Raw genomic sequence first — 27925 nt, forward strand, 5'->3', positions numbered from 1 at the left:
TGGTACTACGTGGCAATATTTGTTTTAGTGGTTTCTATAGTGATGACTTACATGTTCAAGGTGCAGAGCGGGGTCAAAAGGTTGCCAAAACGTTCTCATTGAGTTACAGGTTTTTTGAGAACTCCGGAGCAGTACGGCTAGACCTTGAAAACAAGTCTTTTGCAAAAAATAAGAAAAAGTATGAGTTCACTATATTGTTACTTGTTATATTTCAATCTTGCTCAAATAGTCTTATGTAACGTAATAGGAGATTTTGAGTTTGCGAATGGATGGGCCTTGGAAACAGTCATTTCACCTTTGTAAATATAATACTTAAAGTCAGAGACACTGTAACCTACTAGTGTTGTCTTTTGTTGTACACTGTTCTATCACTGTGGACAAAGTCTTAGAGTTTTGTAAGATTATGTGCAATATTGTTCTCGCACTTTCATTTTGTCACAGTTTTGTTATTTATTTTCCGGAGGTGTAACTTATTCCATCCGAATGTTTGTCACCAGGTCTTACAGACGATAAAGATCTAAAGTGTTCATCCCAAATGTGGCTGAGACAGCAAAGCACTTTACACTGAGGGGGTACTCTGTGACAGGATCGGTCTGCAGGAGCAGGCGGGTCGAACTATGCCCGGCCCGCTCTGTGCAGACTCAATCCCACAGTGATCTCTGGTGGCACACGAGTGTATTACAGCCAGCCGTGACGGTCTGACAGCTCGGACTATAAAAAATATGATTAATTCCTATCATCTTGCAGCAGTTTTGAACTGCATTAATCCAGAGACCTACCTGCTGATTTTGTTTACATCTTATCATTTCAGCATTTCTGGGACATTTTTTAGCATGCATCACATCCTTTCCTTTCTTGCCAAACTTATTTAACAACAAAAAAAAAGAAGAATAGTAACTGTTAAATTTATAGTGCTTGTCACTCAATCTGTGAGGTGAGCCTTCCCAGAATCCCTCCTCTGACCCCCCTCCCCCCTCTCCTCACCCCATCTGCCCCAATTCCCCGCCCTCCCCCATCCCAGCCACTGAATCCACCCCAGCTCTGTATTTTAAATGTGATTGCAGTATAATTCTGAAAAATGATCAAAGAATATAAAACTCGCGCTTCCAATTCTGGCACTGGCTTCGCTTGGACTGCTCAAAAATAGCCGACTTAGAAACCAGCACGTCCCCTCTCCCCACAGCTGATCCATGATTTAGATCAGATCCTTTCGCCTGCACAACTGTAGCATGAGACAAACTTGCTGGTGATCATTACTCAGTCTCCATCCTTAAATGGATATTAAGGGCTCTGAAACACATCTGTTACCGGGTTGAGGAGGCTGTCCTGTTTTAATACACCAACAGAGAAAATACAAAACAAATCCCAGATTTTGGCAGAGAGGGGCACAGTCTGTAGCTGATTGTACCCTTTGGTTTATTTTTACATAAGCATCAGACAGACGTGCCTGATGCTGGAGGTAAAGCTGCACTTACATTTCACACAGTTGATCTCTCTGGGAGTTTAAGACAAGAAGTCAAGTGGCTATCGGAGCGGTGCAAGCAGAGCCAGATCCCAGTCATGTTGTGTATCTCAGTGCATGCATGCAATTACCCTGAACAAGGTGTATTGAAAATATATTGGGTGTTTGTGATATAAAAGTATTTTGTTTATATCAGTTAGAAACTTCTTTCTTTTCTTTCTAGTAGTATGATTTATCTTTCCTTAGGACTGGCCAATCATTGTATCCGAGATGAATATTATTATCATTATTATTATTATAGTACAAGATTCTATTTTTTATGGTAGATTTGTTGACAAGGTCCTCTCATTGTGTCAAATATCTGCAGAAACTGATTACCAAAGTATGTTTCAGTTAACTACATAGGTGGTGTGCAAATGTGTGCTCCAGTGAATTAGATGCAGACATGTTTACTTTATTACAAAAAGTTATAGAATTATTATAAGTTAAAATATACATATATATATATATATATATATTGTTTCAATAGGGTGAAACTATAAAAGTGCCAAAGTATCAGATCCTGCAAATCCACAATTTGATGGAAGTTACATGACTTACTGAGTTATAACTGTAGACTTGCCCACTGTTCAGCATATAAATGTGATTTTATTTAATATGTGAGGGGGGAAAAGTACCAGTTACCAAAACTGGTTTGTTTTGTCAGCTTTCAGACAATCTTTGAAGAAAAAGTTTGACATTTTGCTTACGGAGAGTTAGCATTAGCACCAAGATGAGCAACAGGGGTTAACAGCCAGGGCTGGCTCTGTCGATGAGTAACAAAACCTCCAAACAGCATCGCAGAAGCTCAATAACTAATAATAATTAATCAGAAATGGTTTATTATAGATAGTGTTTGGTTTAATCCGTACAAAAACCCAAAAGTGTAAAAATTAGGCCTATTTACAGACTAGCTTTTACCTTGACTACTAATGTTAGCTGTTGCCAGGCAACGGTTACCCATTAAGACTCCAGGAGGTAAACTTCGCTTTTTGTATGACTTTAACAAATTGTGTTGCTTTTGAGCTTTACAGGTGCTGGTAGTGGGTTTGTTACCGTTGGACAGAGCTGGGCGAGCTGTTTCCAGTCTTTGTGCTAAGCTAAAGTTTTCGGCTGCAGGTGTTGTGTCAAACTGTTTCCCGTTAATGTGAGTCTCTCTCGTAACCTGACCCAAACCCTCACAGGGACTGTACTTTATTTATCAGAGGAGGGCGGGGTTAATCTTTTTTATTTATTTTACTTGACCCTCCCCAAAGCTTCAAATGTTTTACTAATGCATCATCAAATAACTTTTTTTAAAAAAATACTTACAACAAATGTAGGTAGTTTAGAGGCCAAATTTCATGAGCAAAATGCAAATCCTCCACAAAAAATGTGTGAAAGGACTGCCTGATTTTTTTTGTTTGTTTTTTTTTTGTTTTGTTTTGACAGTTCCTGACTATAATAAATGGTGTGATTTTTACAGAAAACATGCCTTTCAAACCCGATAGTGGAATTTAGGATCAAGAGGGTGTTTAAAGTCCCTAACCACCGAGGCTGCTTTAACAGGTGGGGAACACATTTCGATACAACACCTGTAGCTTCTTATTCAACTGAACAAACTAGTACTCTCTTTTAACTGTTAGGAATTCATGCACTTCCCAAAAACTCTTTAATTGCCTTTTTAAAAAAGTTCCTAATTTAGTCCCCAGTAACTGCCTCCAGGGGGACTCTTGTCCCTGTCCAGGTTTGTTTTTAATTCACTGGAGTTTTGGGAAACATTTTGTATGGATGCTTGACAAATGTAATGGATGTAGATATAGATGATATATATACAGCAAACACACAAAGACACACCTCTATCAAATTTCAGTAATATGAAAGTTATTTTTTTTCCATTCAGAACCGTTCATTACTCTTCCTTGATACTGTACCTAGTCTTATGGTAAAGCCGTAGTGTGTTCCTTTCAGTTCTGTGGGAGTGTGTATGTGTGTACATGTGCACTTGTAACTGCTGGGGGCGGGGGTGGGAGGGGGCTACGTGTAAATAAATCAAATACAGTTAGTGTGGAGGTGTTTTTTTTGTGTCAGTGTAAGTTAAATATTCTAAAATTGAAAAAAAACATGTATTATTCTCTATTGTGTTTCATGGTACATTAAAAAAAGAGGAAAAAGTAGTTTTATCTTACATTTCAAATGCTTATATCTCTATGGCTTCTGGCGATACCCGTTCCATTTTATAGATTTGTCAGCACAAAATGCAATAAACCAATACCATTTTATTACAGCAATCGTGTCTTGGGTTTTTAATCATGTCTTGTTTTGACAATGCAATTGTTACAAATTGAAAAGACACTATGCTATAAAACACAATAGATCATGGTTGGGAAAGAACTAAAGGAGTCCGTCATAAACCAAAATATACTGTACTTTACACATGCAACTTTTCCTCAATGATGATCCAACAATAGAAAATGCAGACCACTCGTTAGTCTGGACAAATTATTTAAGTAAATTTAATCAACTGAGCACAACACTCGGAATAAAAAATAAAATAAAAAGATTAAAAGCTTTTACAAAACATCCAACCGAACAATCTACCTATACACAGCTGGTAAACTCACGGCACAGAGTGTCTACTGATGTCACAGGGCGAGGCGGACCTCACATTGGGAGAAGAAATGAATTCACTACAACCCTTTAGTAATGTCGGGGATACATGGACATTGGCGGCGGGACCTGGGACATGTTGGGTGCGGGCCTGGGGGGCGGCTGTTGAGCTGAAGTAGTGCCCACCAGGTGGTTGAGAGCCGGTCCGCTCTGGATCAGCGTGTCCAGAGCTTTCTGTACGCTCGGGTTATCAAAGTTGATACCTGAAGCGGCACTGGGGGGTCTTTGAGCCACTGCTGCACCTGGCATGCGGCTCTGCTGGGTGCCATAACCCTGTGCTAAGACTGGAGAGGGCCCGGGTATGGGTTGGCGGGTTGGGTTTTGAGAGGTGGGTGGAACAAGAGAGGGGTAGCCCTGCGGCTGGGCGGCGGAGGGAGGGATACCAGTACCTGCTGCCGCCCCGGTGCCGCTGTTGAACAGGCTGAGGATTTTAGCCTGCAGCTCCTGCTGATGGTTGGGGTTAGCGGAGGCGCTCGCTGCAGCTGATAGGCCGAGGTGGCTGGTCTGTGGGGATGTGAGTGTAGCATGGGAGGGAGGAGGAAGTCCTGCAGCTGAAGGAGGAACGTCGTGGTGGACTGCTGCAGGAGCGACGGTGTGGACCGCAGCTGTAGGATGAGAGGTTTAGTTAGAATTTGCTGCTCTGTAAACGACAATATTCAACAAACAAAAGAAAAGTAACAATAATTCTATCATACCAGAGACCGCTGATAAACTGAGACAGCCCACTTTAGATTTATTTCCTCTATCTATGTCACGAGGGTTACGCCACTGCCCCGCCCCTTTAGGAGAGTAGTGGCAGCCCTTCGTCTTTACACTCCAATGGGAAAAGTGAAGAGTAAAGATTATGACCATTCCCTCAGTACCCATTCAACTGTATCCAGAAAAGTACTATATAAGTCCAATGTATTATTATGATGATTATTATTATTATTATTATGATTATTATGATTATTATTATTAGTATTGTTTTAGTAGTAGCAGTAGTCCCAGGCCCCAGCTCTTCTAAACATTCTGAAACTGAAATCAAGCGAATCAGGAGAAAATTAAATTTGTACTGTATTTGGTCTTGTATTGTTCAACTCTGAAAGAGGTTGTGGTCGTTGTAAAAGTTATTCCTCCCTAACATGATACCACATGAACAAACTGTAAATGCGAGTATGCCTGGAAACTCTCAGTTCATTTTTGATCTCAAGGGCCACAGATCAAAATGCCTTTTATAACCCAGGTAAAAAAATAAGTCACTCAGGAATAGTTTTGGTTGTCCACCTATCCACTCTGTGTGCATGGCGTCCATCCTATTGGACACAGAACCTGTCAGTCAAACAGGTAATAGGAAGCAGCGAGCAAACAGGAAGGAGTCTCTCTGACTTTGGTTCTGGCAGCTTTCCTTTGTGTAAACCATCTCCCACCTGTGGGAGCGAGACGCTAATTTTTGTGTTGAACAAGCTTGCAAACCAAATGAACTGGAAACCTGGATTACTCTCATGCATCAGGGGAACTGGTGAGTGAATCACACTTCACTGAAAGACAGACAAGATATGCTAATGCTAACAAGCCACATGGCTTCAGTCTGTGTACGATGCGAACTGTAACCGAGCGTCCAACTACTCAACAGTCGGCGCTGCGACAACTCGTGATGTGCTGCTGCGGTGGAGTGTGACTGCTGAACAACGGTGAGCCCTGTCAGCTTTGACACTTGTGTGAAAAATGGGATGGAAAGAAGTTTAGGAAATGTTTGATGTTGATGTTTTTCTACCTGTTTTCCTGAACAGGTCAGGTTTTATTGCTGCAGCAATAAAGGAAAGAACCAGTGAAGCTCAGTGCTGGAACGAGTCATCCACCTGCATGCAGGACTCAAGCCGGGCTCCTCTCGGCCCCCTCGGCCCCCCCGCTGTGGTAGGACTGCATAGTGTGCCGATTTATACTAACAAGCAGGGGTCGACAGATTATCAGCGTGGCCGATTGTTGGGGCCGATATTTGGCATTTTGCTGATTATCGGTATTGGTATTATATTTTAATGATCAAATTAATCAATTAAAAGTGCAACGAAAGTGTCAGCACGGGAGGAACTTTTACTTTGTAAAACCTCAGGGAGATATTTTTTTTATTCATTTTTCATTTAAATTCCACTTGAGCTTATAAATGATGTTGAACGTTTTAGTTTTGATGAAACATTTGCTCAAGACATTTAAACAAATTTTAATGTTAGAGTTTGTTCGAGTCCAAAAATTCTAAGGATTGATAGAAAGATTCTCATTTTTATTGTAAATGCATATCGTTTCCAAATACCGGTTATCTATCTCGTTAATTACTAAGTATCAGCCTCAGTAAAATAATTGTCGGTCGACCCCTACTAACAAGCTTTTCGTCATGCTTCACTTTGCCGTGAAATACTTTGAATGGATTTTTTAAAATCACTGATGTTTTTGACGTAGTACTCAATCATCAGATTTAAAGGTGCACTGACGTCACACGAATGTAATTTAATAGACCTACAACCAATCAGAGCAATGAAACGTGGCGTAGCGCTGACAAACGGATAAACTTAAACAGAGATCAGCTGGGATGTTTTCGCCGTTTCTGTCATCAGAATTTGAAAACTGTACTTCAATAAGGAAGTTCAGTTGTAGCCATCTTGGTTGTTTTGAGAAAATGCTTCACTCTTCTTTACTAAGCTCTAAATTTATGCTTGCGGTAATAATCCTGGTCGAGGGTGAGCTTGCAAAAAATGAAATGATGTATTTTTTCCGTGAGAATGAAGGCTGTGTAAGTTGTCAGTCGTCATCGCAAACACTCCCCGTGTGACTGGCCTATGTATTTTCTCTGGTCACGTAGCACAGATTTTAAAGTATTTACATCTTTCTACTGCAGAGACAGCCTAGTTTTATGAGAGGGCCTTTCTTTATATCAGTGAAATACTTCTTACGTAAGAGACTTAAACAAACTTGAACCCATCCTTCAAAATATGACTCTTTTTTCCTCTTACCTGAAAGAGGGTCTGCAGTCGTTCGTAGCATCCGGGCTCTTTTGTCCTTCAGATACGCAATGAGGCTATCCACTTCCTCTGGGGTTACAAATCTACCCCGCAAACACAAAGAAAACAATCATTACTCTGAGTGTGGGGGGTTTAAAACAGTGCGTGTAAACTGTATTTTGCATCAAATGCTACATTCTCCACAGCTCCAGTTTTTAACTGTTTATTCAAGAGGTAACAACACTTTCAGTCTGATGCCGTAATCACACCGAACATGGTAAAAAACATGCGTCATGTTATGTGTGTATGGTAGTATATGGAGTATTTTTGGAGCATTTTGCAACTCGCAAAAATTCGCCCTTAACAGCTATGGGGGTACTTGCGTTAGTTTTGGAGAGGCAGCTAACGGCTAACATGGTTTGCAGTGAAATACGACAGAAAGCTGGATGGAAACAGAGAGGCTCTGAGCCCTGAAGCAGAGGGAACCAAGACACACACTCTAGTATTTATCAGACTGTCACGGCAGCACATTATACGCCCTCTGTGGTTTACTTTCCACAATAAAAGACCAACTTATTACTCAGAGCATTTTGCTATGAAGCAAATCAACAAAAACAGCTTACACAAGACACGGGTGTATTTTCAGAGCTTAACATGTAACTTTATAGCTTTGCTCTCTGATCTCTGAACCCTTCAGGTTATTTGTTCTGACTGCACTAAAGTTGAGTGTAGCTCCGTGTGTCCACAGACAGAGACTTCGTTTGTCCTTCATTTCTGGATCTCAGTAACGTCAGGAGAGTCTCAACTAGATCTTAAAGTGAATTCAGAGATTTGTTTCAAAACACAGAAAATTTGTTGGAAACTAATTGTTGAAAACATGTTACAAAGACACTTTACTATATAGCACTGAATTGTGGAGTTACACGGTTGACTGTTTTTTCACCATTTTCCTGTTTTAAGATTTTTTGGGCGGGCCTAAAACCATAGCTTGATGACGCTAAACTCAGCGTAACCCCGCCCCTGACAATGTAGCAGTATAAAAACAAGTAGCGTCATTAGCACAGTCCCACGATTGGGCGTGGCCTCAGCTCCTCCAGCGGACACGCCCCCAGCGTTTGAGATCACAGAATACTGTGCATTTTTTCATGATTTTGAGACCTTCTTTTACACACTAAATTTGGTCAGGTGTTTAGTGACGCGTCTTTCTGTGATGACACAAACTCAGAACACTTTTTAATTATGACTTTACGCAGACTTTAACGCTGAGAGGCTATCGCAACACAGCGTCACACTAAGAACTCACTCAAGTAAAAAAATTTCAACTTGCGCAAATTGAAATATTTCATCCCAACACGTCCACCGCGTCCATCGCGCTGCCCCGCATGAATTCGCATCTATTTGCATCTTTGCGTTGACTTTGTAAGTAAACTTGCTGCGTGAAGCGCTCGCATTGCGCTCGGTGTGAACACACCATAAACACATTAAAGCAGATACCTGTTTTCAGCCAGCAGTGTGATGGTGGTGAGCAGAGAAATCGGGTGGCTCTCTCTGTCCGACTCCCTCAGTAATACATCGTCCGCCATCTTGGCAGCCTTTCTCGCGATCTCCTCGCGCTCTTTTTCACGGTTTTCAACTTTGTATGCGTCATAATTGTGGGCAACCAGCATCATGGCGTCCTGCATCGGCATGTTTCGATGCTCTACAGCAATAAAGATACAACAAATATTAGTATGTAAAACAACAATTTGGAGTGACCCCGCCCACAAACAGCTGCATGCAGCTAACTTTCGTTACCTTGCGGTGTGCCAAACAAGATGTTGACAGTGCAGGACCGGTGGACCTGGTGCTGCTGGGTAATGATGATGGCGAAGGGAGTGCGGGCTCGGCCCACATCCTCCAGAGCCTGGGTTAGTGACACTTCTGTGTTGAGGAAGATCAGATCCACCACCATGCCCAAATCACGGACTTTCCGCCCAACTGTCTCAGCATACTCCCTACAGTTGTTTTGAAGCACAAGTACACATGGGCGCGTGCGCACACGCACACGCGCACACACACACACACACACACACACACACACACACACACACGAGCGATATGAAATGAAAACATTCGATGTACTGGTCGAATATTTACTGACAGGTTTCTGGTCCAGGATCTGTGTTTCCTGTAAATGACAGACAGTGGACATACTTCTGCGCCTTGTTGACAACAATCACAGAGCAGTCGACGGGACGGTCCGTGTCGTAGCGCCGCTGGAGTTCTTCATAGTACTGTCGATACAATTCGTTACGCCGACGCTCTTCTGGTCGAGCACGATCGTCTGCTGCTGTGGAGAGGTTAGAGAGGATTGGAGACTTCGGTGTCAGTGAAATTTTCAACAGTTGAAAAAAAAAAAACTTCTTGTTCAACTCATATTTTAAAATGTAGTTATGCAAACATTTTACAGCAGGTGCATTTAGACGGACCCTAATATTCAACTAATAATCAGAATAACAGTCCAATCAGAAAAAAATGTCACGTGCAGGGTTGCTACAGCGTAAATCAAATTTAATGCTTTTAAATTCCACTTTTCCACCAATTTTACAATAACCAAAACTGAAATAAATTCATGATAATAATAAAAAAACATGATCTATGAACCAATGTTTTTTACAGAATTAAGACCAATTTTGCCCTATATTTATTGCAACATAAAATATTACATTTTTGGAGCAGTGAAAAAGTGATATCTGGTTGGAATTGGAAAATACCAAGCATTTATTGCTTATTTTTATCACTGATTTTGTGTGTCTCACTCTGTATGTGGAGTTATTTCACTGCTTTAATATCCATCATGAAGAGTTTAAGAGGGATTTGGTAAATGATATTAAACAAAAAAGAGCTGCAAATTATTTTGAGTTTTTGCAATGCAACATCAGAAAAAAACAATAAAACCCTACTGAATAAATAATATCCATGTAACCGCAACTACTGAAATTAATGTAAACCTTCATTTTCAATTCTAAATTCATATATTTTAAACGTGGTTAAAATGGAAAATAATTAAGGTTTGGTGGTTGAAGGCCCTCTGTTGAGTCTGCTCACATCAGGAAATCTGGGCTCGATAGCAGAATGCAGTAAAAATAATACCAAAGGCTACAGAAGATAAATAAATAATTTCAGTTTTTATATTCAAAATATGAGGATAATCCACTCCACTCCACAAAATATTCATTTAAAGTATTTACATGCTCACACCAACTAAGAGAATAATCAGTCAAATCAGGCATGTATGTACATTATGAAGTTTACGTACCTTCTGGCTCACGGCGTCCATTCCAGGGATCTCTGTAAGCGTCCCTGTAGGGTTCGTCCTTCCTCCGGTAGTACTCTTCCGCCGCGCTGCCACTGCGGTAATATCGGTCATAGTCTTCTCTGCTGCATTGAAACATTCGAGGCTCAGATAAAAATGCAGTTGTTTAATGCTGAACCTCCTATTAATGGGCTGAGTGTCAGTACCCACCTGTATGCAGGTTCCCGGGGGTCCGGGCCTCTGGGCTCTTTGTCTCTGCTCTCTGAGCTTCGGTAACGGTAATCATTGTCACGACTCCTCGACTCTCTACCCGAGTCCCTCCCATCACGGCTGTCCCGAGACTCGCGTCCGTCACGTCCCTCGCGTCCCTCACGGCTTTCCCGAGACTCACGACCATCACGGCTGTCCCGAGACTCACGGCCATAAACAGGTGAGCGTGACCGAGGTCGAGGCTCTTTGCTGTCCCCGTAACTTCCATACGGGGCCCTGAGAGAAAAGAGATCAATTAGTGCAAGGACGGTCAGAGGTCAGGCTGCCTATGAAACAGTACAAAGGGTGAAGGGAACTTCTGTCCACGACCGGCGATGACAGGCCCACAGGTGGTGTAGTAAATTTAATAAAAGCAATCTTTATTGAATCAGTATAAAAAGATGAAATATTTTTTTTCGCACAACTGAAGCAGAGCAACAGAAAGCAGCTATTGTGTTTGCAGAGCGAAAGAGCACAAAGTCAGCGCAGGACTTGATTCAAATAAGCGTCCTTTCAGCAACGATCTTTTAAAAACGTTAACTGTACGCAACAAGATTGATTCGTCGACCATTTGAGGCTCTTTGACCATAAATCCCGCTCTAAAAAAGTACTCCGGCTTTTAACCTTTTTTAACAGGGTAGTTTGCTAAAAGCATTTTATTGAAATTTAAAAAAAACAAACTAAAATAGAAAAGTAGAGGTCATGCGCAAAGTATTGATCTCACTGTTAAAAATGTTCAATACATTTCTAGAAGTAAAATATTGAAATTTTCAAAGAAAATCCAACACTCTACAATCAAGCTGTCTTTAAACATTTCCAAGCTAACTGTAGTAGAGGAACACTTGAGACTTTTACTAGTGTTTCTAAAAGCATGTTATAAAGTTATGTTCAGGGCCGATAAAACTTCTCATATTGAGAAACAGTGGATGGTGGTCACTTTTCTGATAAGGTTGGATACACAGGGCCTTCATTTACTAAGGGCCCTGACACACCAGGCCGACAGTTGACGTCTGCAGCCCTAGTTTCTGTAGTGTGTCCCACATCGTTGGCCCTCATCAACCTTTGTCAGCAATACTTCGGCTGATTCAGCATGTAGAAATGGCGTTGGACCTGTCGGGAGAGAGAAATCCCTCGGATTGGCAGTTCGGCTCAGTGCACGAGAAGAGAAGCGGAGGTGAGGAAAGCAAGTAAATAACTAAAGTGAAGATGGAGTGAGATCAGACACACTTGTTACATTAGGTACTTTTTTGTTAGCTATTGAGCTCTTTAGCAGAAGCGGTTTGGAATTGTTAGTGATATTGTTTGCTGGCGCACGGTAAATATCGTTTGTTGTTTCAGCAAAGGGTTGAGTTGTTAATGTGCTAACTGGCTAGCTTGCATTTTGAATCCGTCCCGTCGGTCTTCCGGTTTCCCTTTTTCAATGACAGATACAGCGTTACTGAGAGTTATTTCCTGTCACGCAGGCGCAGAACTTTGTGGCCGAGACACAGGCGGCGTGAGGTGACACAACAGTCGACCTTTGTCGCCACGAGTTCTTTGATGTCAGTTTGGAGTGTCTGGGCCTTAAAAGGTGGCTTTTCCCAAATATTTTGCGGGTCGGGTGGTTCTCCCGGAAGTGTGTCTTTTCCTAAATCCTCATAATTTGTCTTCATGTCTTTCAGTCTTCCAACATGAAATCGCTTCTTGTCCATGATGCTCGACTACAAAGTGAGGCACAGTTCTAAGTTTCAAAGTGAAAAGAAAAAAAAATGGTATCCCATTTTCTGTGAGAATATTGTGACATTTTAAATGTACAATATGCAACTTGGTTATATCCGAATAGGCATCACTTGCCCCGGGATGTGATCCAGTGTGCGTGAATGCCTGACCCCATATCCAAATCTCTCATAAACCTCTCAGTATGTGTTGTTTTGTGGCATATACTGATCGTCTGTTGTAATCTAGTGTGGTGTTGTCCCACACAACAAATAAAGTTCTCTTGGTCAAACCTTATTAGTTTAAGGCCATGTACCTGCTTCAAAGATATGGGGCAGGGTGGGACGAGCACAATGTTTCCTTAAACTGGAAAGTTTCATTTTCTAGCTATAAGATGAAATCTGGGGAAAAAAACCACGCTGAGAACATGAACGTAAAAAGCCATAAGGCAAGAATCTTTGAGACAAAGACACTTTAAATTACAGCATATGGCCATTTTCTTTATTTCAACACACCTAGAAATTTTAATTTAGAGTCAAGTATTAATACAATAAACGCATTTACTGGTACGGCAGCCTCCATTTGAACTTCCCCACTGGTGAAAATGACAGTTATACGCTTTTGTTTTTGTTTAGCGGCACCTCAGATGTGATGGTAGTTCTTCATACCCATTTCACGTTACTTTACCTTCGTGGAGGGCTCTGCTGGGATTGAGGTTTAGCTTGCCGGCGCTCCACTGCCATATTTACATCTGAAAATAAATCAATCCAAACGTTGAACACAACAGTGACATGTAAATCAGCTTATGCTTTCACGCAGAACGGAGTGGCCGCGTCAACACTTCCACGATCCAAATGAAACTCAGCTCCAATATCCAAGCTTGAAAATCCAAACTTGACGAGTCAAATTGCAGAAAAATCAAGTCGAATTGAGTTAAAGATGAACCGGAAATGAAGGGAGTCCTTTTTCTAACCTCTAAAATTGGCTAAACACAAGCAAATCTTAAACTTGTAAATTAGATTTTTAACTTGAAATTTGGCCGTCATAAACCGCAACTGCTCAATCTTAGTGAGATTTAAATCCACGCTGAGGAAAATTCAGACAGTGTTGCAAATAAAACAAGAGATTTCAGAGATTCAGGCTTTGCCAGAATTTAATAATGCACTTGTTTATTTGCTTCATATGTCAATAATGTAACATGTCTACAAAAAGAAAGGTTTAAGTAGAAAAAACAGCAAATCTGCTAAATCTTTATTTTGAAGAGTCGGAGTTCAAATCATACAAACTACACTTTGAGAGGTTAGCTGTGGGCAAGCCGAAGGCTAAGTTTTTATAATTGTTATTATATTGTATCCGGTGAATGAAATGCCCAAATCATTTTACTGAAATGGCGTTTAAAAGAACAAAATCATTTTAGGCTTTAAATTATTCTTAAATAATAAATATATGAAATATATCTCTAGCCTTCATTCACAAACTTTTACCACAGAAAACCATTCATAAGTGTTAATCCTTAAGATTTCATATTTGCTTCTTTGTCTTTGATGGCATTTCTAATAGCTGCAACCAGCAAATCTACAGTTTATTCGGTTGTTTGGTCATTCGGTCCACAAAATTTTGGCCATAGTTTTCCCCCCTAGGAGGCTGAAATTGTGTTTGAAGGTGTGCGTTCGTGTTCATGCCAATTGGCTAAAAGCTGATGTGGCAATCGGGATGTGCATCTGCGTACGTGGTCGCAGGTGTTGTTTTGTTAATCACCAAATCCACAAATGCAGATTATCTTCAGGATTAACGATTAAACTGTCATGCCTAATCTTCAAAGGTTTTCACACAAAAACAAAACACTAACTAACTTGGGTTTGTTGCTCGCTGTGCACTATTAAAAACTCCTCTTTAGCCAGACAATCATAGCCACTGCAGTCAAGGCTTACCTATTTTATAACCTTTATATATTCGACCCTTTTGGGCCGCCTTTGCAGCTTCGGCTTCCTCAACACGTTCAAATTGTACAAATCCAAACCCACGAAACATGGACACCCCTGGAAGAGGAACATTTTAAGTAGTACAAATTTAGGATTAGATTGAAGAACATTTTGGATACCTACCCATTTAACTACTAACTATTAAAAAAATGACGAATAGAAACACCATTACGAATTTTACATGCTTGCATTTCATGAATAAACACGACTCATGATGCTAAATGCTACTAGACATTTCAAATTATTGTCATGAACTGAATTTATTGTTTGCATTGTGTTTTACTGACCAAGTATCTTCCCATACGGGCTGAACAACTCTTCCAGATCCTTCTTTTCCATGTCGGAGGTCGGCAAATTCCCAACAAAAATGCGCCTCTCCAAATCTCTCGGATCGCTACTGCTGCAGGAGCGTGAAAACCGCCCTGGTGATGGGCTGCGGCTTCTTCTGCGAGACATGACTCGATCCAGAGGATTCACTGGCTTTTTTCTTCTTGCGTCTCAAATGCTTGAAAAAGTTCGGTTCGCTCGCTAATGACCGTCTTAAAATTGTTGTCCGCAATCCTGAAACATGTCAGGGAGTTAAGAGAAGAGATGAAATTCCTTGGGAAGGATGAAAAGTTTTAGCAGAGCAAAAAGTTGCAGATCAAGATCAAAGTTCAGACAATGGAAATGCTGTTGTAAATTCATTCTCAAATGAGGAAAATATTCAAATTCGACACAAATCGTGCGGGTTAAATCGCAAATTCATCCCAAACCTTGTGTTAAAAAATAACACCTTTTGAATGTGTCCTGATTTTCTCTGGTGCTCACTTGCACAGCGGTATATTATTAGATCTGGTCCTTTATGAGCTTGCCTTGAGTTATGGCACAAAGGACAGCGGTGGGACATCAGTGTATGATCGATGCAGATTATAACAAATGCAAATCCGCCATGCCAAATCGGTGATAAAATGGACTTCCGTCTTGCTTGTCCCTTGTGCAGGGATGTGAAAACCTTGCATACCTAGCCCACAATTTCACTTCACTCATTGTGGTTTGGCGAGGTATTTTGCTTTACGCAGACGTCAGTTCATGTAGTAACGCAGAACTTTTTCCCCAGGGAAGGCGGTATATCCTGTAAAAATGCCACGGGGGTAGAGATGGTGCCATGACATACTGGCTACTATGATACTGCATGAAAAGCACCATGACTCTCTCTACCACCATGTCATTTTGTGCTAAAATGAGCCATGTTCAGACATGCCGTCTGTTGATACCGTTAAAGAATGGCTTTAAGTTTGTGGTGAAAATGCAACACGAAGCTGCAAACATTTCATGCAAAACATAATTGCAATGTTATCCTGCAGTTGTGATAGGAAGTGGCGCAAATGGCACAGATACCCAGAGAGCGTCAATGTGCAGTGTGATGAAACTCTGCCTCGCAACTCTAAAATGGACTCCTGGCAGTAAATTCTCACAGTCCCAGAGTAAGATGTTCAAAATATCCCATGATATGAGTTTAGGGTCGCATCGCTCATCCCAGCTTCGTCTCTCTGTAAAATTGTTAAGCAGCGCATGTTGCAGCGTTTAAATTAATTTCTGGCAAGGAAAGTTTCCACAAATTAGGTCTGCGTGATTTCACTAAACGGCAGTGCAGACAAGTCTTGTTTCCGACAAATCAAAATGCAGCATTTGTTCAAATCATCCTCTTCTCTTGAAATGGTAAAAGCATCTTGAGGAAAATCGCATTGATGAAATGAAACCGCGGGCTTATGATCCGGTTGAAAATGCCAAAATATTAATGTGTGCCCTTGTTCAAAGAAAGCATCATTCTTAAAAGTCCGGAAAATAAGCTGATGTCTTTATGTGGCCAACATGGCACGGGATAACATGATTTCAGCAAGAGAATATCAGTGTTACTTTTCAGTCCCAACACACATATATTACAAAGTGATATTAGAAAGTGAAGGTATTTGTGTTACATTACATTTATGGCTGGAGATCATTCAAATTATGCATTTTAGGGAGCAACCCTTTACCTACCTTAACTTGAACCTGGATGCACTGGAGTCTGTATCCACATAATTTAGAAACCCCAAGCGTCTGGAAAGGAGAAAAACAATCATTAACCAGTTCACAGTTACATAAATAAATCACTTCAAACGCGCCAAGATGTCTGTCGTAGCGTCACACTACACTGATTACAGCCTCCTGATGATAGTGTGATTCAGAGTATTATTAAACCAGAACAGTATTCATATAAAACTAAAAACAATGCTCCAGTTTTCAGCATAATACATTCATGCACGTATCAGTTCAAAATGTATGTACAGCTTTCATTTTATGTTAAGTGCAATGGTTTAAATGTAGCCCAAAAATGCATGCCGATCTAGTGATTATCTATCTATTTATCCATTATACAGTGGAAAACAGTGTATGGTTTCAACTTGAAGATAAAATACTTTGTAGATTTGGGATCTTCTGTATGTGCCATGGGCTGACAGATTATTGGCCTGGTCAATTATTGGGGCTAATATTTGGCATTTTATCAATTATCTGTATCTGCATTTTATTTGAATAATCACAAAAAAAATTAACTGAAAAGTGCAAAGAAAGTGTCAGCATCGGAGAAACTTTCACTTTCTAAAACCTTTTTTATTTAAATTTTCACTTGCTGTTTTTGATGTTGGAAGTTTCGGTTTTGAGTAAACATTTGCTAAAAACCTTTGACAGAAAGATCTTCATTTTTATTGTAAATGCATATCAGTTCCAAATATTGGTTATCAGTCTAATTAACTACTAATAATTGGTATCGGCCCTGAAAAACCAATATCAGTTGACCCCTAGTATGTGCAAAGGTCTTGCACATACTAGGGGTCATGAAATTGTCCGCTGAACAACACAGAACTGAAAAGAATATTCACATCAACTGTGTTTATCAGTAAGTAACTCTAGTTTCTTTGGCTTGACAGTGTGAATATAAATAACTTCAAGTGATTTTGAAATTGTTTTTAGGAGATTTAAGTTGCTAACTTTATGTTTACTTATTGACCTTGCTTGTTTGTTTGTTTACTTTTCTTGATTGTGTTGCAGCCCCTGTTGTTATCCAGCAGTGTCTGTAGTGAGCTGGTTTGAGTGTGGGATGGGCCAGTAATCAGGGCTATCTGGTGGCACCTGGACCCGGTGCTGCTACAGTATAAATTGATGCTTTGTCTCATTCTGGCTCTCTTTCTCCTCCCAGCAGGCACCCTCCCGTTTGGTGATGTATCAGCTTTGTGTTCATGCTTAAGTTCTTTTTGCTTGTTTTGTGCACTATACAACACTCCCACACCACAATGACCACACATGCATTCACTACATTACTGATCCCACTGACATCCCACCTTTTAGATTTTGCTCATTATTTTTGCACATTGACATATTTGTTAAATAAAATCACCTTGATTTAGCTTTTAACATGGTCTGTCTCCAATATTTGCCATGGCTCAAGAGCCAGGTCATAACAATTATATGACTTTTAAATTTGTCTTTAATCCTTACTGAAGTGAGAGTCCTTATGAGCCCCTAAGGGTTTCATAATTACAGCTGCACAACCTGTCTTTTCAGTTTTTTTCCTTTCAGTTTTGTGCAAATAAAATCTTAAACTTTCATCTGATAAAAGGATGGGATGCAATTTTCGGCAGGTAATTAATAATACATCTGCCGAATAATGCATCAGGACTAACTCTTTTTCCTGGTCATCTATGAATCATGAATTGAATTCACGATCACGTTTGATAAACAGTTCTTTGGCCCATTTTTAACGCTCCTATCGAGGTGCGTGTAGTTCTCGGCGGTCAGGCCGGCGTTATCCAGACACCGGTCGCGCTAAAAACGGCGTGTCGCACGATTGAACACCGGGATGTAAAACCAGATGATACCAAGAAGCGATCTGGGCTGTTTTTCTTCTTGAAAATAAGATTAAAAGCCGTGTATTTGTGCACCGCCATACCTCGGTGTGTTAGCGACAGACGTGTTTACGATCGCTGCGTCTAGGTAACAGTTGGCTACTTAGCTAGCATACCTGCTATCTTCAAACGTAGACTAGCTTCGCAGTTTCACAGCCAGCTACACTGAAGTGTAAAATTTCACTGCGCTTGTTGTATTATAGACAACAGATGAACTATTTACTCACCTTCAACGTGATTATTTATCTGTTTTCAGCCCCTAAAGGCCACAAACGGCTCCCGGTGATAACGTTTGTTTCTCACAAAGCCGCTCCTCTTCTTCTCCGACTTAATTTACGGTAGCTGGCTTCTTCTTCTGTTACTGCTTTTTCTACGGCCCAAGCGACTGTTGAACGTGGGTATCGCCCCCCACTTGTTATCTGTAAAATCTACTGCTTGCATGAGTAATGCTTAACCCTTTGAAAACCGTGGAAGAGGGGAATAAGCAATTTAACAGGAAATTATCTAAAAAATAAGCAACAAATTAGTAAAAAAAAAAAAAAAACTTCAAGAAAACGGACTAAAAATTAGTAAAATACAGTCAAGTAAAAACAAAACAAACAAATGAACTGAGAAAGTTAAAATTATATATATACATATATATATATATATATATATATATATATATATATATATATATATATATATATATATATATATATATATATATATATATATATATATATATATATATATATATATATATATATATATATATATATATATAATATATATTGAATAATCATAAATATAGTTTCATAAATATAGTTTCGGGACATTTCCCTAGAAAATTGCTCAAAAATTAGTAAAATACAGGAGAGTAAAAACATCCAGGTTTCAAGGGGTTTATTTGTCCAAATTTCTTTATTCATGCTTTTTTTTTTTTTTTTAAAAAAAAAAAAAAAAAAAAAAAAAGGGAAAAAAAGCCATGTTGTGGTTTCTTACAACATGGCTATTATTAGTATTAGTCTTTCCAACTGTCAGTATTTATGGATATTCTGTTTGCATAAATGGCACGAGTAACTTCTGCATCGCCACAGGGAGCATTTAAGCCAACGTTGGCCTTGTAAACAATCTGTCCATACAGTGGTGCTCTGTTCCAGTGCAGTAGCGTGCTGCTCAAGTATTTTGTTTCTTGTTTGAAGGTCCTCAGAAAGAAGTCTTAATGATGGCATTGCTGATTCTGTGCTCTTGTGTGTCATTTAACTCCACATGTGGCCAGCAGCTACCTTGTCTTGCATGATCTCACCATCTGATTGATTCTGAAAACTTTCTCAGTGTCACAGTAAGATTTTGTTTATTTTGTCTTTACACAGCAATCACTTTAAGTGTATGTCAAGTTTCAATACATTTTAGAAATATTTGTAAGGATCCTTGGCAGTTTTTCCTACCATCTGATTAATAAATTAATGGCTAGGTTGCCAAATAAACTAATTATTTATTATTAAGAGAAAAAAAAGTATTTAAAAAAAAAACAATTTTTTGCATTAGATGATCTCAGATACACTATGGTATTGAAAAAAGTTTGCTTATCCCAATGAAATAAAACCTGCGGTAGCAGCCTAATACATGTAGTATTTTTGTGTTGTCCAGGGATCTGACCTGATTTAAAGACAAATGAGCTCATTACTTCTATGCAATGAGTGGAGATTTTCTTGTAAACAATAACATTAAAAGTAAGTGTTAATAGCAATTCAGATTTTTTTTTTAAAAAAATGTATATATGCTGTAAAGCCCTATGAGGCTGTCATTTGTAATATTGGGATTTATAGATAAAATTGTGCATTGAAAATGAATTAAAAGTATTATTAGTACAACTTTTTGACTAGTCTGTGAAGCACCTTGGGCTGCATTTGGGTAATGAAATGTGCTAGGCTATAGACTATAAATAAATCTCCCTTACCTGTAATTGATGATTGTGTCAATTTTATTAAAGCTTCATATTGATTACAAAATAGACGCGTCAGCTGCAAAGCAGTCTGATGAGGTCTCCATGTGCATGAATGATGACGCATTCATGTTACTTGAAAGTTATCGTAATTGGGAGTTTCATTGTGTAAAAGGTGTTCACGTCAACACGTTGATAAGCAGTTTTTATAATCATCAATATATCAACTTCAACGTTAATGTGCAACTTTTTTGAATTGTCCAATGATGTGAACACTCGCAAGTTGTAAAACATAAGACATTTTAACGTCCTTTTGTCCACAAGATAATTTAAATTAGTGCATATAGATACTTAGAAGGACAAAGCAAAACAAAAAATATGAAAAAATAAAAAGACAAACTAAAAAGTAATGTAAAAATAATTGCATTCACGTTTCATAATGCCAGGGTATTAGCCATATTTGCGTTTGTCCCATCCATCCTAAAAGGACGTGAACTCATCGGGGTTGCCAGGTTGGGTGCCTCAGCCTTAGTTTGTATGTTAAACGAATTTTAATTCTGTAAATATGTATAAATTATGCATTTATTTGTGAATAAAATGTTTTATTATGCAACGCATACAATTTAAAATATCAGACACACACATCTACTGTAAAAAAAAACAACAACCAAAAAACAAAAAAACAATATTAAAAGTAATATTTTTCTTCGTCGTCCAGTTTTTCGAAAACGTGTCAAAAATCTGACTTTTTCGCATTTTATTAAATGCATATACTGTATGCTCAGGACAACACGGACATGTCTCTCCCCCACCGCAGGAGACAGTTTTCCTGGTTGGGGTCGTGATTTTACTGGGAGGAGTCACACATACCTGGCAACCTCGAGACCGTCGCTTTGTTAACACTTCATTGAGCCAAGATGGCAGATTTCGAGGAGATCAACGACAAAGAGAAGGTATTACTTTATAAATTCATACTGTCGTTATTCTGTAACCACTAAGATTTGTATTAAAAATAACAATGCCGTATGAAACTTTAACTTTGAAGCATTAGTCGTTAAACGGTCGCGTTAGCTGTCTGCGGAGCTAGCTAAACCAGGCACTGTTGTATTTGACAGCTGAGAGTTGTAGCTCGCATGTTGTCCCCGTGCACAAACATATAATGCAAGTTAGCTAAGTTTTGTGAGCGTGTGATTAAAAGTTACACTGAGCTGAGCTTGAGGTTTAATATCTTGCACGAGTTTATAATAATGACAAGCTAATGCTAAATGAAAGGAAGTCGAGCTACTTCCTGCATTTACAGTAAGGATAATGACAGTGCATCGGCAGCATAACACCACCCACACCCAGCTCACTATAACTTACTGTAGCTGCTTAGAGGTTGAATATCAGAAGTTAAAGTTAGGACGCATGTTAGTTGAGTCTGCAGGTATTTAGTGTTTTGCTGTTTTTGTAAGTTTTTTTGTACTAAATTCACGGAGCAGATGCCGTCTTCCTGCAGTGTCAGTGGGGCTTGCAGTGACTGGTTTTGGCCCCCTTGCTTCATGCTGCTACATGTTGTAAAATAAGGCTTTGCATTCCTAAAATTGATGGTGTGACAGGAGCCTACACCACCCAGCATTACTGCAGCGAAGCTTTAAAATAAATGCAAACAAGCCAGGGTAATGAAGGGATTTATTAGGTATCTTTTTTTGATGTGTGATTTACTCTTGAGATTGAAAGTCTCTTTTCAGGGTTCCTGCAGATCCTTAAAGGGTCTTAAAAGCAATTTAATTCATTAATCTAAGAATTAGGCCTTAATTGGTATTAAATTGACTATATTAATTTTTTTTAAAAGTCTTAAAAATGCTCAGACATGGGAAGTATAGTTTTCTTAGTCGTTTTTTTCTGACATTGCATTGCAACATTTCAAAATATTTGCTAACATCTATTTCTTTGTTAAATAACTAATATTCCCTTTCTTAAACTTGTCATGTTGGGAATGCAAGCGGTGGAATCTCACATGCAGATTGAAAAAACACAAAATTGTCCAGAAAAGGGGCCAGAAATACCAGATATTTTCCACTTCTTTGTCTTTCGTATGTTCCACTCTATAAAGGGTTGTTCTTTACCAGCTTTTTAAAAATTGTCTTTTATCAATTTTAGTTATTAGAAAATTGATCTCAAACTTAACTTCAGGTGGCATTTAAAAACTCCCCCTGACAGACATATAGAAGATGACATACAAAAGTCATGCAACAGTGTTTTGCAATAGGCTAGAGGAACCAATGAGGGCAGCTTTAAGTCCCTCTGCAGTATCTTCATAAGCTCACATTGTTGAACTGCATAGTGGAAAGTCAGAGTCTAAGCCTGGGAAGGCTTTCTGTGCTCTGAATGCAGCAAGTATTTGAGAATGACGTTAAACTAGGTTACTCATTGTTATGCCCCTCTGCCCTTTCAGCTGGACAGCCCATTTGTAGGTCAGTGCCAGCTGCAGCCTGCAGGCTAAATAACCCTGTCTGCCTGACAGACGGCATCGCTGGCACAGCCACACTATAATGCTGCAGTGACAAGTAGGACTGATTAAAGCTGTGAAGGTCATAAATGACAGATGAAAAATGAATGAGAGGTTATTACAACTTCTCCTTTGACAGTAAACTTTGCTTCCCCCTTTTTAATAGCCACCACCTCCCCAACACCCAACACTCCTCTCAGAGTATTACCTTATGAGAGCACAAGTACCTGCCACAACCTCTTCACCCTGTGGCTCTGACACCACATGCTTACACTTGCATACTGTCGGCTAAGAAAAGCCCCCCGGCGACAAAACCCTGCTTGCCATCTAAGGCGTGTCCAAAATAGAGCTAACAAGTCTGCAGCCAAGAAAGTTAGCAGTCTGCTCTCTGCTTCACTCTAGTGGATACTTGCAGGTTTTTCCACCATTATCCCTTGTCTCAGTAATGCTCCAACCATTGCAGTTTTTAAATCCAAACGTAAGTCCTTATTCCAAAAAACCTGTGGCAGATTTAAGTTATTAAGGAAACTGTTGTTTTTCTGCTCCACCACAGTTTCTTTCATCAAAAAAAGAAACTGAACCCATGAGTTTCACACTGCAGTGTTAATGTGATGCTGCTGGCTGTATTTTAAGTTTTATGACAAAACATTTCATTCATTTCTAGGTCCGTATTTCAGCTAATTTTGTGCTGCACGCTCCTCCAGGAGAGTTCAATGAAGTCTTTAATGGTGAGCTGAATTTGGGATTGATATAAGTAGGACTTCCTGCATTTTAACATGCATGAAAACAGTGTGTTTAAGGTTTCTTCTGTGTTAATTCTTCTTTTCAGATGTGCGAATACTGCTCAACAATGATAATCTTCTCAGAGAGGGCGCGGCTCAGTGAGTTTTATTTTATTTTTTTATTTTTATTTTTGTAATGTAGTAAAATAATGATATTTTAGATATAAATGCATCTTGTTGTTGTATTCTTTTTTTTTCTACACAGTGCCTTTGCCCAGTACAACATGGATCAGTTCACCCTTGCCAAAATCGATGGATATGATGATCAGGCAAGCTTTTTCTCAGTGAACCCATCAAGATGTCATCATTATTGTACATTATTCAGACAATGTCTGAGTAAATCGTAATTTTAACAGCCGGTTTCTTCTTCCATCTTTTTTCCCTGTAGGTCCTGATTACGGAGCATGGAGACCTGGGAAATGGCCGCTTCTTTGACCCTCACAACAAGATCTCCTTCAAGTTTGACCACCTGAGAAAGGAAGCCAGCGACCCCCAGCCCCACGAGGGCGAGGCAGCCCTCAGGCCATGGAGAGATGCATGTGATACGGCCCTGAGGGCCTACATCAAGCAGCACTACCCCAGAGGAGTTTGCACCGTAAGATCGCGCTCAGAGTCTGCAGCTGCCACGTACAGCTCTGCTCACAGTAAATCACACTCTCATCCTGTTTATCCGTTTCAGGTTTATGGGAAAACGATCGATGGCCAGCAGACTATTATCGCTTGTATCGAGGGTCATCAATTTGAGCCTAAGAACTTCTGGTAAGTTGATAGGGACAAAGATGTCATTTTAAACTTCCTTATCAAATTCTGTTACACAATTACATTTGTGCAGCATAGAAGCAATGATGTGTTACTGTGTTACGTGTGTTTGGGATCGGTTTTCAAATATTCTCTCTTACATTTTTTTCCCCAGGAACGGTCGCTGCCGGTCTGAATGGAAGTTCAGTGTCTCACAATCGACGGCACAAGTGGTCGGAGTCTTGAAAATTCAGGTATGTCGAGTCATTAACGGGTGTCTTTTTAGCTCAGCTGTGAAGTTAGTTTTGTTTATTCTCCTCTGTCTTCATTTTTAGGTGCATTATTATGAGGATGGAAATGTGCAGCTGGTCAGCCATAAAGACATAAAGGAAGCACTGACTGTGTCTGTAAGTACTTTCACTTATTAATAGTTTTTATACTAAAAACAAACAACAAACTTTTGAGTGTTTTATAAGAAAGCTGAAGATTCTTGTTTGACCGCGGTCTGTGTTTGCACCATAAACTGATGCCGGACTTAAACTCTTGAGCAATTTTACTGCCGCAGACAAATTTCAAATGTCAGAGTAAAATCATGAGTTTTACCTCAGTTGGTGCGTGCTCTTGTGATCTCAGTCTTTTGGAGTAAGGTGGTCATAAAACTGAGACTGTGCTGTCTTTTTTTCATCTTGTTTTTCTGACAAAAGCGTAATTTGGAGTTATTTAGTTTTGGCCCGTGCAAATAATGAAGCTGAATGATGTGAGCATTGTAAACATGGAGGAAACTCTGTCTCGTGTCTGTTGCACTGTGGAAATGGAGGAGAAACTGGTGGAGCTGTGGAGTGAGCACTGGTCTGTGTTTAATTCGGCGTGTATCTGATCCACCAACCATTTTACTGGGAAATCCTAATTTTTGAAACGGCTCTCATTCCAACTATCTCCTCCCTATAAAATAGCGCAGCTAACCATCGGAGGCTGGTCGCACACTGAGGCTACAAAATCCAAAATGTTAAGTTTGTACACAAATACAGTTTATCTTTATGGATCACATTGAGGCTAAATTGACGAGAATACTGTCCACATGTGGCATCTTTTATCTTGTGTTTCTAGAGTTATGTGTTCTTGCAGACACGTAAGGAACTGTTTATGTTATATTTCTCAAAGAGCTCTCAAAAATCTCAAAAGGAATCTAGTTGTAGTCTTGTAAATAGTGACTGTGCGAAATCTTACAGTGTGTGACCAAAAAACTCACTTTTTATTTTTTTTAGATTTGAAAGGGTGCCAGACTTTATTTTTTTCAGTCTGTTTTTAAAGTCTTGTCGTATATGGTAGGCATAAGTGGCATTGATAGTAAAGAAGTAAGTAGAGATAATTAAATGAACTTATTGGATTATGTCGTATTTAATTTTTGTTGATATGTGTTTTTTAATTGACCCACAAGTGTATGTTTTTTGCAGAATGAGATCGAGACTGCGAAGGCGCTTGTGAAAATTATTGAGGATGCAGAGAACGAATATCAGGTATGTGCGAGTTAAGAATAACAAGGCTTGCCTCTATATAGGAATGAAACATTTTTGTTACTGTGCCATGCATACTGTACCAAACAGATTTATGTAAGCCAGATCCAGAACTGCTTTTTAGATAATATCAGAAAAAATGTTACAAAACTACATAAAAAATCTATTTGTCCACAATAAACCTCACTGATCACTTACCGTATAAGCATAGATAAATCAGAATGAATAGTCATTAAATTATTGCCTTCTTTTCTGCGTCAAATTTAGCAAACTATTCCATCAAAACTGAAAAACTAGTCCAATTTTTGATCATCTACACACCAGGACATCAAGACATTTCATGGAAAATTGAACCCCTTAAATCAAGTACAGTACTTAAGTATGAATTTTAGGTACTTGCACTTCACTTAAGTCTGTTCTTTTCATGCCACTTTATACCTCTACTCCATAATTAAGAGGGTAATATTTCATTTTCTGCCTCACTTCATTTATCTGCAAGCTTTAGTTACTTTACTAAGATTTTTGCGTACAAAACATAAAATGGCTTTATAAAATCTGATTTTTTTTTGTAAATTATACTACCCAACAGTAGCACCTGAAACGATCGACTGATTAATCGGTTAGCCAATGAATGAAGCATTGAATACTTTAATTTTTAATCCTTTAATTAAATGTCACTGATTAGACTTACTCATTTTTACAAAGGAGGAATGCGCCCAAGGTATTGGTACTTTTACTTAATTAGAGGATTTGTATACTGCTTCACTGCTGCGTATGATTAAAATGTAAATTTTTTTCCACGTCTCCCCCAGCTCACACATTCAATTATCCCTTTAAAAAAAATGTACCATTGACTTGCACTGACAGATGATGTCGGGTTCTAATGTTTATAGCTAGAAAGCTAAATGACTGACGCACGTATTATTTTCAGTTGGCCATCAGTGAGAACTATCAGACCATGTCGGACACCACGTTCAAAGCCTTACGCAGGCAGCTCCCAGTCACCCGCAGCAAAATCGACTGGAACAAGATCATCAGCTACAAGATTGGCAAGGAGATGCAGAGCGCTTAGAGGACTGAGGCTGCCCGGGTTACGACAAATGTGGTAGAGGCTGATGCTCGCGCAAAACACGTGTGACGCAATGTTACGTACTGTATGTCCTTCTAAAAGAGACATTTCGTTTTGGGTTTTTACAGAGGATGACAGCTTCCATTATGCACTACGAGGGAACGCCTTCATTTTACAGTGACATTGAGTGGCGTAAGTGTCGCTCATTGCAAGCATATATTATTTTTTCACAGACAATGCCTTCAGCAACACTGTGAGAGCTTGGGTCACTCCCTGCTGCTCGAATTCTCCGTCACGTATTAAACTCACACAGTTCTGATCCCTCAGTGCTTCAAAATGGACCCCCATCCTCTAAAACCCCTCAACTTTCATGTAGCAACTAATGTACACTCTCTATAAAACATAACTGATATTCTTTACGAGCTTCCAATATCTCCTATAGTTTTTTATTAACAGAGGGCAAATACTGTATGCAATTTGATTTATTAACTGAGAGAGACTTGACAGACCTAATTATACGGCTTAAGCCTAAAGATCTGTATGCATCCCTGTGGACGCAGGGTTGTAGCCAAAGTATAAACGTTTTTCTTTTCCCATTCACTGACCTTATTTTGTTTTCCTCTTTTTGTTGTTGAGACGTTTTCGGGTTATAACCCCTCTGCACCCCCCCGACTGATAAAGTATTGGTGTCCTTCTGCTCGCTGTTTGCCTTTAGCTTTTGCTATATTTTTTATACAAACTGTAAATTTATTATTCATGAAATAAAAATATGATCTTGAAGCAATGACGATCATTTGTGTTTTATATCATGTATGGAGTTTGTTTTGGAAAGCCTGATGTTTTCTGCTAAGCTCTGTTAATGTGAGGGAGTTACTGACCTGTGGAGAAGCTTTTCTTTATTTCAATTAAATTTGCTTTTTAGCAAAATACAAAGTGTATTTAATGAAATAAAATGCATTTTCCACTGGAATTACCTAATATGAGACTGTAATGTTGTGAGATACAGTTTGCAGAATATATGACTAGAATTTAGACTACTAAATTATATTTAATAAATAAATAATATTGTTTAATAGAAAATCTTGAGTCTGAGTTTGGATGGCAGCTTGTCAGAATTTTCTGAGATGGATGA

General features: G+C 39.3%; 3 protein-coding genes across 9 annotated transcripts; 2 read left to right on the plus strand and 1 right to left on the minus strand.

Annotated features, from left to right (window-relative positions):
• Positions 1 to 3757: 3757 nt before the first annotated feature.
• ncoa5 (nuclear receptor coactivator 5) lies at positions 3758 to 18614 on the minus strand. 6 transcript variants are annotated; one of them, XM_042508366.1, is made up of 12 exons: positions 18500 to 18614; positions 16369 to 16428; positions 14634 to 14907; positions 14296 to 14403; positions 13052 to 13115; positions 10631 to 10906; positions 10424 to 10542; positions 9319 to 9454; positions 8920 to 9122; positions 8620 to 8824; positions 7138 to 7229; positions 3758 to 4755 (listed from the first exon to the last, which is right to left on the minus strand). In XM_042508366.1, the coding sequence occupies exons 3-12, from the start codon at positions 14800 to 14802 to the stop codon at positions 4181 to 4183; spliced, it is 1947 nt and encodes a 648-aa protein (XP_042364300.1). In that variant the 5' UTR covers positions 14803 to 14907; positions 16369 to 16428; positions 18500 to 18614; the 3' UTR covers positions 3758 to 4180. The 6 variants fall into 6 exon arrangements, with proteins under 6 accessions (XP_042364300.1, XP_042364292.1, XP_042364284.1 ...); XM_042508358.1 differs by having other exon boundaries at positions 9319 to 9451; positions 10424 to 10545; XM_042508350.1 differs by having other exon boundaries at positions 8920 to 9119; positions 10424 to 10545.
• On the plus strand, positions 5120 to 17700 carry LOC121959179. Of its 2 annotated transcripts, XM_042508400.1 has the most exons (4): positions 5120 to 5651; positions 5766 to 5823; positions 5923 to 6046; positions 17567 to 17700. In XM_042508400.1, exons 1-4 carry the CDS (start codon positions 5300 to 5302, stop codon positions 17612 to 17614), a joined length of 582 nt encoding a protein of 193 aa, XP_042364334.1. In that variant the 5' UTR covers positions 5120 to 5299; the 3' UTR covers positions 17615 to 17700. The 2 variants fall into 2 exon arrangements, with proteins under 2 accessions (XP_042364334.1, XP_042364328.1); XM_042508394.1 differs by lacking the exon at positions 17567 to 17700 and having other exon boundaries at positions 5923 to 6318.
• A 2457-nt stretch (positions 18615 to 21071) lies between the features above and the next one.
• capza1a (capping actin protein of muscle Z-line subunit alpha 1a) lies at positions 21072 to 27873 on the plus strand. The gene is made up of 10 exons (XM_042508415.1): positions 21072 to 21152; positions 23355 to 23418; positions 23520 to 23571; positions 23678 to 23741; positions 23861 to 24067; positions 24152 to 24231; positions 24386 to 24464; positions 24546 to 24617; positions 25665 to 25727; positions 26656 to 27873. Exons 1-10 carry the CDS (start codon positions 21117 to 21119, stop codon positions 26794 to 26796), a joined length of 858 nt encoding a protein of 285 aa, XP_042364349.1. The 5' UTR covers positions 21072 to 21116; the 3' UTR covers positions 26797 to 27873.
• Positions 27874 to 27925: the final 52 nt, after the last annotated feature.

The sequence above is a fragment of the Plectropomus leopardus genome, chromosome 2 (genome assembly GCF_008729295.1).
Source record: "Plectropomus leopardus isolate mb chromosome 2, YSFRI_Pleo_2.0, whole genome shotgun sequence".
Taxonomy (NCBI): domain Eukaryota; kingdom Metazoa; phylum Chordata; class Actinopteri; order Perciformes; family Serranidae; genus Plectropomus; species Plectropomus leopardus.